This window comes from Oncorhynchus clarkii, chromosome 6 (genome assembly GCF_045791955.1).
Source record: "Oncorhynchus clarkii lewisi isolate Uvic-CL-2024 chromosome 6, UVic_Ocla_1.0, whole genome shotgun sequence".
NCBI lineage: Eukaryota > Metazoa > Chordata > Actinopteri > Salmoniformes > Salmonidae > Oncorhynchus > Oncorhynchus clarkii.
This window is the reverse complement of record NC_092152.1, coordinates 47,417,773-47,430,234: the sequence shown is the minus strand read 5'-3', so window position 1 is coordinate 47,430,234 and position 12,462 is coordinate 47,417,773. Positions and strand designations below refer to the sequence as shown.

General features: G+C 45.5%; 1 protein-coding gene across 1 annotated transcript; it reads left to right on the top strand.

The window, feature by feature from the left end:
* Window positions 1-4,380: 4,380 nt before the first annotated feature.
* Window positions 4,381-5,755, top strand: LOC139412388 (uncharacterized). The gene is made up of 4 exons (XM_071159198.1): window positions 4,381-4,505; window positions 4,613-4,923; window positions 5,330-5,479; window positions 5,563-5,755. The coding sequence occupies exons 1-4, from the start codon at window positions 4,494-4,496 to the stop codon at window positions 5,753-5,755; spliced, it is 666 nt and encodes a 221-aa protein (XP_071015299.1). The 5' UTR covers window positions 4,381-4,493.
* The last annotated feature ends 6,707 nt before the right edge of the window (window positions 5,756-12,462 follow it).

The following is a 12,462-nucleotide window of genomic DNA, read 5'->3' as shown; positions in this document are numbered from 1 at the left end:
AACAAGGTAGTTAACCCACTGTTCCTAAGCTGTCATTGTAAATAAGAATTTGTTCTGAACTGACTTGTCTAGGAAAATAAATAAAATAACCACAGCTTGACTCTAATACAATAGTTGCTGCATAGACTGTCAGATAACCAGATGTTCTCTATTAATTTAGTTAGATTGGTAAGAGCTTATTAGCAGCAAAGGGAAAACACATAGAGGAGAATTAGCTATCTGCAGCTAGATCAACCTTCTGAGATGTTTTCTATATGTTGAAAATATAAGGTCCAACAGTTGACAGTGTATGTCAGAGCAAAAACCAAGCCATGAGGTCGAATGAATTGTCCAAAGAGCTCAGAGACATGATTGTGTCAAGACACAGATCTGGTGAAGGGTACCAAAACGTTTCTGCAATATTGAAGGTCCCCAAGGACACAGTGGCCTCCATCATTCTTAAACGGAAGAAGTTTGGAACCACCAAGACTCTTCCTAGAGCTGGCCGCCAGGCCAAACTGAGCAATCGGGGGAGAAGGGCAGTGCAGTGGAGTAGCTTCAACAGCCATAGGCCCAGGGATTTCACATCACATTCCATGATGCAATGCAGAATACGGCTTCACACAGAACAATCACCAAACCCATAAGATAACACTTAGCACAGCCAAACATCATGTATCACATGAAGAGGCATGTGTGTTCTCCAGACGTGATACCTTGTCATGGACCTGCTGTTTCGATCTTCGCTCTCCCTCTCTCCCTCTCTCTCTCTACCACACCTGTTGTCTCGACCTCTGAATGTTCGGCTATGAAAAGCCAACTGACAATTACTCCGGAGGTGGTGACCTGTTGCACCCTCTGTAACCACATTATTTTGTTGACTCTGCTGGTCATCTATGAAGAATGTTTGAACTACAGTACTTGAAGAACGATCTGGCCTTACGATCTGGCCATGTACGCTTATAATCTCCACCGGCACACAGCCAGAAGAGGACTAGCCATAAATAAATTGTACTGATTGATTGATGATTGATTGTATGAAATGGAGTAGCAAATATCCATCATGTAAAATGAACATTGAGCACTGTCTCCATGGAGTATAGCACTGCAGCCTTAGGTAATGTATATTTACGTGGTGCATAACATTATCTCATATCACATGCATGGCAAGACATGATTGATGTAATTAGATGCTCTGGAGAGATCCCACCCTCCTTCCCCAACACATGTAGAATGCTTAGAAACCACCAGAAACCTGTGAAATAGATCAACAGATGATGTTTTATCTCCTCTCAAGGTCTGTTGATTTACAGTATCTCAGTATCAGGAACTGTCATATCCCATGTGATTTGTCAAAACAAGTTGATACATGTGTTATCATGGTGCATTGGGTTTGTATTTGTATTTATTGTGGATCCCGTTTAGCTGCAGCAGCTACTCTTCATGGGGTCCAGTAAAATGAAGGCAGTTATACAATTGTAAAAACATTCCCGATACATTCACAACAGATTTCACATAATCCATGTTCCTGTTTGATTTCGGGGTAGGCTGTCAACAGCACGTACTGTGACACTATGATATATATTCTGATTAGGCATATCTGTATTTGATATCTTTATGTGAAGGTTCATGTCCATATTGACATCAGTTCATTGTGTTTGAGGACGGTTCACTGACCAGTTTCCAACGGATACGATTAGACTAGTTTAACAGTTACAGAACAGCTACAGTAGCCTATCAGAACAGCTGCAGTATCAGAGGCGCAGAGCCTTAATTAACGGGCTACACATAATGGCTGACGACAGCCAGGTAAGGTTCATTTTAGCCTACGTTTAATGAGCTTTACAGTTGTCCTAATTCAATCTTGTTCTAATCGCAAGTCTGCCTTAAGTGCAGAAACTATGGTTGATATTAGAAAATAAGTATGATTGGAAGTTTAGGCAAGTAATTCCAATTGAGGAATTGTTGTGGGATGTTAGCATACCATATTGCGCGTGTAGCATTCGTGCCATGGAGGATTGTGCAGGCCGGCAGATTGCTACAGGATCCTAGTATCATGTATGTTATAGGGATCAGATCTGGCTGACTTTTTCACCTGAACTGCTCATTGGCTGTCCATAATGAGCCCAGCGAGCAGGATGTGTAGCTGGGCTCTGCAATAATTAGCTCCCAGAGCAATTACAAATAACTATTCTTGTTTTAAAAGCGTCATTACAACTAGCAACATGACGGTCAGCCACCTCTAAGCAGGACTCAGTAGAAACGCTATGTGTTGGATTTGTCCATGTTTCGCTAAATTAACCTAGCTACCATAACAGCCGTGGAGAATTTATACTACAGTTTTAAGGGATCTCTCTGAAGGTTTTAGATGATACAGTGGTGCTTCGTCCTCTGGATGAAGAACCATACGTCTCGGCTTGGCTTCATTGCATTATTATTTGGGAAACGTTGACATGCCATTTGTGTTGACGGATGGATGAAAATAATGTAATTATAGTATCGTTATACATAGGCTAGCAGGAAATCCGCATGAGATATCCATAGAACTGAGCCCTGCTCCATTTCAGCACCATGCCGCGGTCTCAGGTGCTGCCCAGACTCGAAACATTTCAGCACCATGGCACTGTCCCCTGACGCCAAGAAACGTGTCAGCTCTATGCAGCGGACAGCTCCACAGTGCTGAAATAGTTCAAGCCCCCTTGAACGTCTGATTTGAAATTATTCTGCAAGTGGTTATAATTTATTGCACGTCCTAGTTTTGCAGCTTTGCAACCTCAGAATTATAGCTAATGGATGGCAGCGAGTTACGTTTTTGTATATGGTGATGAATGACGATGCATGATAAACCATAAATTAAACGCAAAAACGTGCACTTAGACATATTTTCGTTTGGCAGAACTTTGACAAGCTTTTATTTGTTTTCTAATGACATTGACAATTCATATAGACATTAGACTTAGGCCTAATTGTGACATCATGTGTGTATGACATCTTTGAAGAATGCTCTGGCTTCAGCCAATCGGAATCGAGTATTCAACAATGCTTTGGCATAATTCAAGGACATTCATATTCACTTCAGTTGTCTGCCGATGGTTCACTGACATTTTTTCAAAGGAGGTATTAGTATTTCCTCTAAACAGCCTACAACAATAAGCTACTCATCATGTCAGATGACAGCAAGGTATGGTTAATTTAGCCTATTTTGAGTTTAGAGGAGAAATAACTAACAATATAGTAGGTCACTAACACAGCAATAGGTCTCACTGGTTTGATCCATGGACTGAAATCTGACCACTATTGCCATTTTATTTGAAATAGGAGCGAATAAGTTGTTTCATAAAGTCACAACCTAGGACTGATATTGACCTCTTATTTATCCACCAGAGCGTGAAATGGGAGGATCCCCCGGATGACCAAAATAAGGTTGTGGAGAATATGAAGGATGAAACAGAGACACATGAGACCAACAAAGACAGGACAGTAGGCAAGGTAAGAAATATGCTGTCCTTTACACATGCTCTGCCTACTTAGGCACAGATCTGGGATTAGTTTACTATCACTAAATCCTAGCCTTAAAGCATTAGGAGGAGACACTACACTGACCTTAGATCTGCTATGAGACCTATAATCTGTTGTCATGTAGGCTAAACGTAAGTCCAGTGGCTGTGCCAAGAAGACTTCCGTGGAGGAGGACAGCAGCATTGGTGCAGGTCCGAGATTACTTAATGTTGGGTGCAGGTTGTGTTCAAATTCATCAGCACTAATCTGAGAAGTTAGTATCTATATAGGTGAAAGCAATATAGTGGAGGCCCGCAGAGAGATGTGCTTTTACCTGTCCAGTGCAATCAAATCCCTAAAGGTGAAGGAAATTAGGGATCAAGTTCAGATTTCTCTTTGCGGTTTCCCAGAGTCTTCTCAGACACCCAGGTGTGGTTTCCGGGAAAGGGGATCTATCATTGAGCAGCAGGAGAAGGAGGCTCAGAGGACTCTAATGCCATCTCTCAAGATTGGGACATGCTGTGCCCCAATCCTCCTCTCCTTCCTGAGGAGTCTAACTGATGAGCAAGTCCCATGTCTTTTTCCAACCTCACATACAACTCTGAATTTATAGTCAGTCATAGTGCACCTTCTAACCACAAATGGGATTTCAAACATTACACCTAACCCTAAGGTAGTAGTTTTGGAATTGTTAGCTAGATTACTCGTTGGTTATTACTGCATTGTCGGGACTAGAAGCACAAGCATTTCGCTACACTCGCATTAACATCTGCTAACCATGTGTATGTGACAAATAAAATTGGATTTGATTTAACATTACTGTAACCACACACCTAACTCTTCCTGTAAATCAAGATCAAAATGTCTCATGGACTTGCTAATTGCTTAAATAAATACATGTTTATTTTCCTTAACATGGCTATCTAGTGACTCCACTAACTCAACACCAGTGTGCAGGTAAAATATGTTTCCTTTCTTTTCTTTTCTCTAGCCAATGGAGAGTGATTCAGCATGGCATGAAAATTAACGTAAGTCTCTCCACATAAGGTTCTGGTCAAAAGTTGTGCGCTTTATAGGGAATGGTGTCACGGAATTACTTGATTGACAAAAACATTACTCTGTTTGTTGGCCATAGCTCACATTCGAGCAACTCTCCATGCTGTGTCTGAAGATTGTTAAAGTCGTGACCCAGACAGCCCTCCGCATTCTCCTACCAGCGCTAGCTCGTATCATGGGGGTGAACCTGAGGAGTGGGGCAACCTCCCCAGAATCCCAGTGCTCTCTGACAGGGTCTGAGGATTCCTTAGGTGGTCTGGATGAGAGAGAGAAAAGGCTGCTGATCAGTGAGATGAACTACTGGACTAAGGAGAGGAGGAGGAATGGCAGTGCAGGATGCCGCCAAAAATCCACTCGCAGAACCTCATCACCATGCTGTTCGCCTAAGAGGTATGTTCACAGCAATATTTCAACGTAATAATTGCAAGACCTGACCCATACTTATCATAAATTATTAACTTGGAATTCACACCTTGTAGTTTTAAGTTCTGGACAGAAATGTTGCCACTGAGGGGGTCCAGGTGAAAGTCATTTTTAACTGGGTAAGCCATAAAGTCATCTATGAATAATTAGATCAGGTACATGCCTTTCAGAATTAATCATATTCTGATGTCGTACAAACATAAAAATCAGGCAAAAAATCGTGTCAGTTGGCTTTAGGCTTCTAGAACTACGGTGGTATGAGAAGTAATCCATCATTGCTCTAATTTGGTTTTCAGGCTCACTAATGACCCAGATTAGATACAGTTGGTCACATTTGCATGGCATAAGTGGTGATTGTGTGTTTATCTTCAAGGTCCCAGACCTCATTGCAGAGCTTGCCTGCAACTAGAGAGGCTCCCCTCATGGAGGAGCCTCTGAAGGCTCTTTTTGGGGTAACGGAAGAGAGCCTCCTGATATCCCTGGTTGAGGGTCAATCCATCCCCACCTCCTCCAGCTCCTCCGAGTTGAGCTGTGCTATCGTGGGGGAGGTAGTACACCAGCTTAACTTAACTACATCAGCTCGGGGAGTTGTCCCCCTATGGACAGTCAGGACATAGCAGCAGGCAAGGAGGTCATTCGGGTAGCCTCGGTGCAGATCCTGGCCGAGCTACAGAGCAAAAAGTTTGAGCCAGAGTGGGTAGGGTTTATCGAGCCCCTCATGGACCCTGTGACCGATGATGTGCTGGATGCCATTGTCGGCACAATGGACAAAATGGAAGATGACAATCTTGGGGTCTAAATTTCTGACCAATCTTCAATGTGACCTTGATGTTGAGTGTCCATCTGGGAAAGAAGGGACCACTCACTTTCTCAAAGAGACTGGATCCTCTACCAGTGTGGCGTCCAGAAAGATTCAGACCCTCTCTAGCCCCGACTTTCAGTCTAAAGCCCTGAAGGCGGTGTGCACCATCCTTACAAGAAAAGTCAGCAGTTCTTCTGGCATGGCTCCTTCCTCTAGGCCTTCTAGTGCTGCTCCTAGCCTTACTGAAGCCCCCCTGTATACCAGATGCACAGCCCTGACATCTGTAACCTCCACTGCCACAGTGATTGTTAAGGCATTTGTGTGAGGCATGGAGACGATAGCATCATTTGAAGGCACATGTGAAGCAGTTGATTGGCCAGTTCCTGTAAATGACCACAAAACAGGACCTTCACAGATGATAACCCTCTCTCTAGCCCACACACTCTACGGCCGTATACGAGCAAAGCTGAGGGACCTTTTAACTCTATCCGCTCGAGGAGAAGGTGTGGCTAAGGATGCTTCTCTTCTGGAGTCTTCAGACACCCTGGAAAAGGCAACTGTTTCAACTGTTGAGGTCCAGTTACCCAGCACCGAACGTAGTAGACGTTCCCAGAGAGAGCCAACCAATACCAGCTCTCTGTCTCTCCAATCTGGATACCAGTACTCAAGAAGTTCTTAGCAGTGTTTTTTCCATCTACAAGTCAGAGTTATCAAAAGTAGAGAGTAAATCCTTAGCCGTTGTCAGTTCATCTGATGAGTCTCTAGAGGCTTGTTGGTTTGTTGATGGTGTCCTATCAAAGCTTGATGACTATACTATTTCCCAGTCACCCTCACCCAATGAAGACTTGAGCGTGAGTACTCAATATTCTCAACTGAGCTCAGAAGAGAGTGTCAGAATCACAGAGTCCTCAACTAGTCTGATTCAGAGCATTAAGAAGCTCTCTAGCAATGACTTTCAGACTCAGGCAGAAGAGGCAGTGAGTAAAGTGCTGATGAGATCCAGTCATTCCTTTATCACACAGATCAGCCATACTGGTCTTCAGAAAAGTCTGCAGGCTGGCTTATCATCTAGCTCACCATCAGAGATCCATGTCCTTTCAGAATCCATGTCCTCTGAGAATACAGCCTCTGGATTAGTGGAAACCTTTGTCAAAGGAATGGTGACTATTTTCCAGAAAAATGAGTCCACTGACACTGTGCTACTGGAAAGAAGTGTGAGAGTTTCGCAGTGCTCCCGCGGCGGCTCCCAACTGGATGATACTGAATTGAGTGTTAAAATATCAGAGGAGAAGCTTTGGTCAACAGCTGCGTCAGTATGACAGAGATCTGGTGAAGGGTACCAAAACGTTTCTGCAATATTGAAGGTCCCCAAGGACACAGTGGCCTCCATCATTCTTAAACGGAAGAAGTTTGGAACCACCAAGACTCTTCCTAGAGCTGGCCGCCAGGCCAAACTGAGCAATCGGGAGAAGGGCAGTGCAGTGGAGCAGCAGTGCAGTGGAGTAGCTTCAACATCCATAGGCCCAGGGATTTCACATCACATTCCATGATGCAATGCAGAATACGGCTTCACACAGAACAATCACCAAACCCATAAGATAACACTTAGCACAGGCAAACATCATGTATCACATGAAGAGGCATGTGTGTTCTCCAGACGTGATACCTTGTCATGGACCTGCTGTTTTGATCTTCGCTCTCCCTCTCCCCCACCTCTCTCTCTCTCTCTCTCTTTCTCTCTCTCTCTCTCTACCACACCTGTTGTCTCGACCTCTGAATGTTTGGCTATGAAAAGCCAACTGACAATAACTCCGGAGGTGCTGACCTGTTGCACCCTCTGTAACCACATTATTTTGTTGACTCTGCTGGTCATCTATGAAGAATGTTTGAACTACAGTACTTGAAGAACGATCTGGCCTTACAATCTGGCCATGTAAGCTTATAATCTCCACCGGCACAGCCAGAAGAGGACTAGCCACCCCTCAGAGCCTGGTTCCTCTCTAGGTTTCTTCCTAGGTTCCTGTTTTTCTAGAGAGTTTTTCCTAGCCACCGTGCTTCTAAATCTGCATTGCATGCTATTTGAGGTTTTAAGCTGGGTGTCGGAATAAGCATTTTGTGACATCTGCCGATGTAAAAAGGGCTTTATAAATAAATTGTACTGATTGATTGATGATTGATTGTATGAAATGGAGTAGCATATATCCATCATGTAAAATGAACATTGGGCACTGTCTCCATGGAGTATAAATCAAAATCAAATCAAATCAAATCTATTTGTCACATACACATGGTTAGCAGATGTTAATGCGAGTGTAGCGAAATGCTTGTGCTTCTAGTTCCGACAATGCAGTAATAACCAACGAGTAATCTAACTAACAATTCCAAAACTACTACCTCATACACACAAGTGTAAAGGGATAAAGAATATGTACATACAGATATATGAATGAGTGATGGTACAGAGCGGCATAGGCAAGATGCAGTAGATGGTATCGAGTACAGTATATACATATGAGATGAGTATGTAAACAAAGTGGCATAGTTTAAAGTGGCTAGTGATACATGTATTACATAAAGATGCAGTAGATGATATAGAGTACAGTATATACGTATACATATGAGATGAATAATGTAGGGTATGTAAACATTATATTAAGTAGCATTGTTTAAAGTGGCTAGTGATATATTTTACATCAATTCCCATCAATTCCCATTATTAAAGTGGCTGGAGTTGAGTCAGTGTGTTGGCAGCAGCCACTTAATGTTAGTGGTGGCTGTTTAACAGTCTGATGGCCTTGAGATAGAAGCTGTTTTTCAGTCTCTCGGTCCCAGCTTTGATGCACCTGTACTGACCTCACCTTCTGGATGATAGCGGGGTGCACAGGCAGTGGCTCGGGTGGTTGTTGTCCTTGATGATCTTTATGGCCTTCCTGTGACATCGGGTGGTGTAGGTGTCCTGGAGGGCAGGTAGTTTGCCCCCGGTGATGCGTTGTGCAGACCTCACTACCCTCTGGAGAGCCTTACGGTTGTGGGCGGAGCAGTTGCCGTACCAGGCGGTGATACAGCCCGACAGGATGCTCTCGATTGTGCATCTGTAGAAGTTTGTGAGTGCTTTTGGTGACAAGCCGAATTTCTTCAGCCTCCTGAGGTTGAAGAGGCGCTGCTGCGCCTTCTTCACGATGCTGTCTGTGTGGGTGGACCAATTCAGTTTGTCTGTGATGTGTACGCCGAGGAACTTAAAACTTACTACCCTCTCCACTACTGTCCCATCGATGTGGATAGGGGGGTGTTCCCTCTGCTGTTTCCTGAAGTCCACAATCATCTCCTTAGTTTTGTTGACGTTGAGTGTGAGGTTATTTTCCTGACACCACATTCCGAGGGCCCTCACCTCCTCCCTGTAGGCCGTCTCGTCGTTGTTGGTAATCAAGCCTACGACTGTTGTGTCGTCCGCAAACTTGATGATTGAGTTGGAGGCGTGCGTGGCCACGCAGTCGTGGGTGAACAGGGAGTACAGGAGAGGGCTCAGAACACACCCTTGTGGGGCCCCAGTGTTGAGGATCAGCAGGGTGGAGATGTTGTTACCTACCCTCACCACCTGGGGGCGGCCCGTCAGGAAGTCCAGTACCCAGTTGCACAGGGCGGGGTCGAGACCCAGGGTCTCGAGCTTGATGACGAGTTTGGAGGGTACTATGGTGTTAAATGCTGAGCTGTAGTCGATGAACAGCATTCTCACATAGGTATTCCTCTTGTCCAGATGGGTTAGGGCAGTGTGCAGTGTGGTTGAGATTGCATCGTCTGTGGACCTATTTGGGCGGTAAGCAAATTGGAGTGGGTCTAGGATGTCAGGTAGGGTGGAGGTGATATGGTCCTTGACTAGTCTCTCAAAGCACTTCATGATGACGGAAGTGAGTGCTACGGGGCGGTAGTCGTTTAGCTCAGTTACCTTAGCTTTCTTGGGAACGGGAACAATGGTGGCCCTCTGGAAGCATGTGGGAACAGCAGACTGGGATATGGATTGATTGAATATGTCCGTAAACACACCAGCCAGCTGGTCTGCGCATGCTCTGAGGGCGCGGCTGGGGATGCCGTCTGGGCCTGCAGCCTTGCGAGGGTTAACACGTTTAAATGTTTTACTCACCTCGGCTGCAGTGAAGGAGAGTCCGCATGTTTTGGTTGCGGCCGTGTCAGTGGCACTGTATTGTCCTCAAAGCGGGCAAAAAAGTTATTTAGTCTGCCTGGGAGCAAGACATCCTGGTCCGTGACTGGGCTGGTTTTCTTTTTGTAATCCGTGATTGACTGTAGACCCTGCCACATACCTCTTGTGTCTGAGCCGTTAAATTGCGATTCTACTTTGTCTTTATACTGACGCTTAGCTTGTTTGATTGCGTTGCGGAGGGAATAGCTACACTGTTTGTATTCGGTCATGTTTCCGGTCACCTAGCCCTGATTAAAAGCAGTGGTTCGCGCTTTCAGTTTCACGCGAATGCTGCCATCAATCCACGGTTTCTGGTTTGGGAATGTTTTAATCGTTGCTATGGGAACGACATCTTCAACGCACGTTCTAATGAACTCGCTCACCGAATCAGCATATTCGTCAATGTTGTTGTTTGATGCAGCCTTAGGCAATGTATATTTACAATGTATATTTACGTGGTGCATAACATTATCTCATATCACATGCATGGCAATGTAACGGATGTGAAACGCTAGTTTAGTTAGCGGTGGTTCGCGCTAAATAGTGTTTCAATCGGTGACGTCACTTGCTCTGAGCCCTTGAAGTAGTGGTTCCCCTTGCTCTGCAAGGGCCGCGGCTTTTGTGGAGCGATGGGTAACGACGCTTCGTGGGTGACTGTTGTTGATGTGTGCAGAGGGCTTTTGTGGAGCGATGGGTAACGATGCTTCGAGGGTGACTGTTGTTGATGTGTGCAGAGGGTCCCTGGTTCGCGCCCGGGCATGGGCGATGGGACGGTCTAAAGTTATACTGTTACAGCAAGACATGATTGATGTAATTAGATGCTCTGGAGAGATCCCACCCTCCTTCCCCAACACATGTAAAATGCTTAGCGGGTGGTGACATCGGGTGGTGTAGGTGTCCTGGAGGGCAGGTAGTTTGCCCCCGGTGATGCGTTGTGCAGACCTCACTACCCTCTGGAGAGCCTTACGGTTGTGGGCGGAGCAGTTGCCGTACCAGGCGGTGATACAGCCCGACAGGATGCTCTCGATTGTGCATCTGTAGAAGTTTGTGAGTGCTTTTGGTGACAAGCCGAATTTCTTCAGCCTCCTGAGGTTGAAGAGGCGCTGCTGCGCCTTCTTCACGATGCTGTCTGTGTGGGTGGACCAATTCAGTTTGTCTGTGATGTGTACGCCGAGGAACTTAAAACTTACTACCCTCTCCACTACTGTCCCATCGATGTGGATAGGGGGGTGTTCCCTCTGCTGTTTCCTGAAGTCCACAATCATCTCCTTAGTTTTGTTGACGTTGAGTGTGAGGTTATTTTCCTGACACCACATTCCGAGGGCCCTCACCTCCTCCCTGTAGGCCGTCTCGTCGTTGTTGGTAATCAAGCCTACGACTGTTGTGTCGTCCGCAAACTTGATGATTGAGTTGGAGGCGTGCGTGGCCACGCAGTCGTGGGTGAACAGGGAGTACAGGAGAGGGCTCAGAACACACCCTTGTGGGGCCCCAGTGTTGAGGATCAGCAGGGTGGAGATGTTGTTACCTACCCTCACCACCTGGGGGCGGCCCGTCAGGAAGTCCAGTACCCAGTTGCACAGGGCGGGGTCGAGACCCAGGGTCTCGAGCTTGATGACGAGTTTGGAGGGTACTAGTTTAGTTAGCGGTGGTTCGCGCTAAATAGTGTTTCAATCGGTGACGTCACTTGCTCTGAGCCCTTGAAGTAGTGGTTCCCCTTGCTCTGCAAGGGCCGCGGCTTTTGTGGAGCGATGGGTAACGACGCTTCGTGGGTGACTGTTGTTGATGTGTGCAGAGGGCTTTTGTGGAGCGATGGGTAACGATGCTTCGAGGGTGACTGTTGTTGATGTGTGCAGAGGGTCCCTGGTTCGCGCCCGGGCATGGGCGATGGGACGGTCTAAAGTTATACTGTTACAGCAAGACATGATTGATGTAATTAGATGCTCTGGAGAGATCCCACCCTCCTTCCCCAACACATGTAAAATGCTTAGCAACCACCAGAAACCTGTGAAATAGATCAACAGATGATGTTTTATCTCCTCTCAAGGTCTGTTGATTTACAGTATCTCAGAATCAGGAACTGTCATATCCCATGTGATATGTCAAAACAAGTTGATACATGTGTTATCATGGTGCATTGGGTTTGTATTTGTATTTATTGTGGATCCCCTTTAGCTGCAGCAGTTACTCTTCATGGGGGCAGTTATACAATTGAAAAAACATTCCCGATACATTCACAACAGATTTCACAAAATCCATGTTCCTGTTTGATTTCGGGGTAGGCTGTCAACAGCACGTACTGTGACACTGTGATATGTATTCTGATCAAGTCAACAATACCTCTAGGCATATCTGACGTGATGTATTTGATATCTTTATGTGAAGGTTAATGTCCATATTGACATCAGTTCATTGTGTTTGAGGACGGTTCACTGACCAGTTTTCAACGGATACGACTAGACGAGTTTAACAGTTACAGAACAGCTACTACAGTATCAGAGGCGCAGAGCCT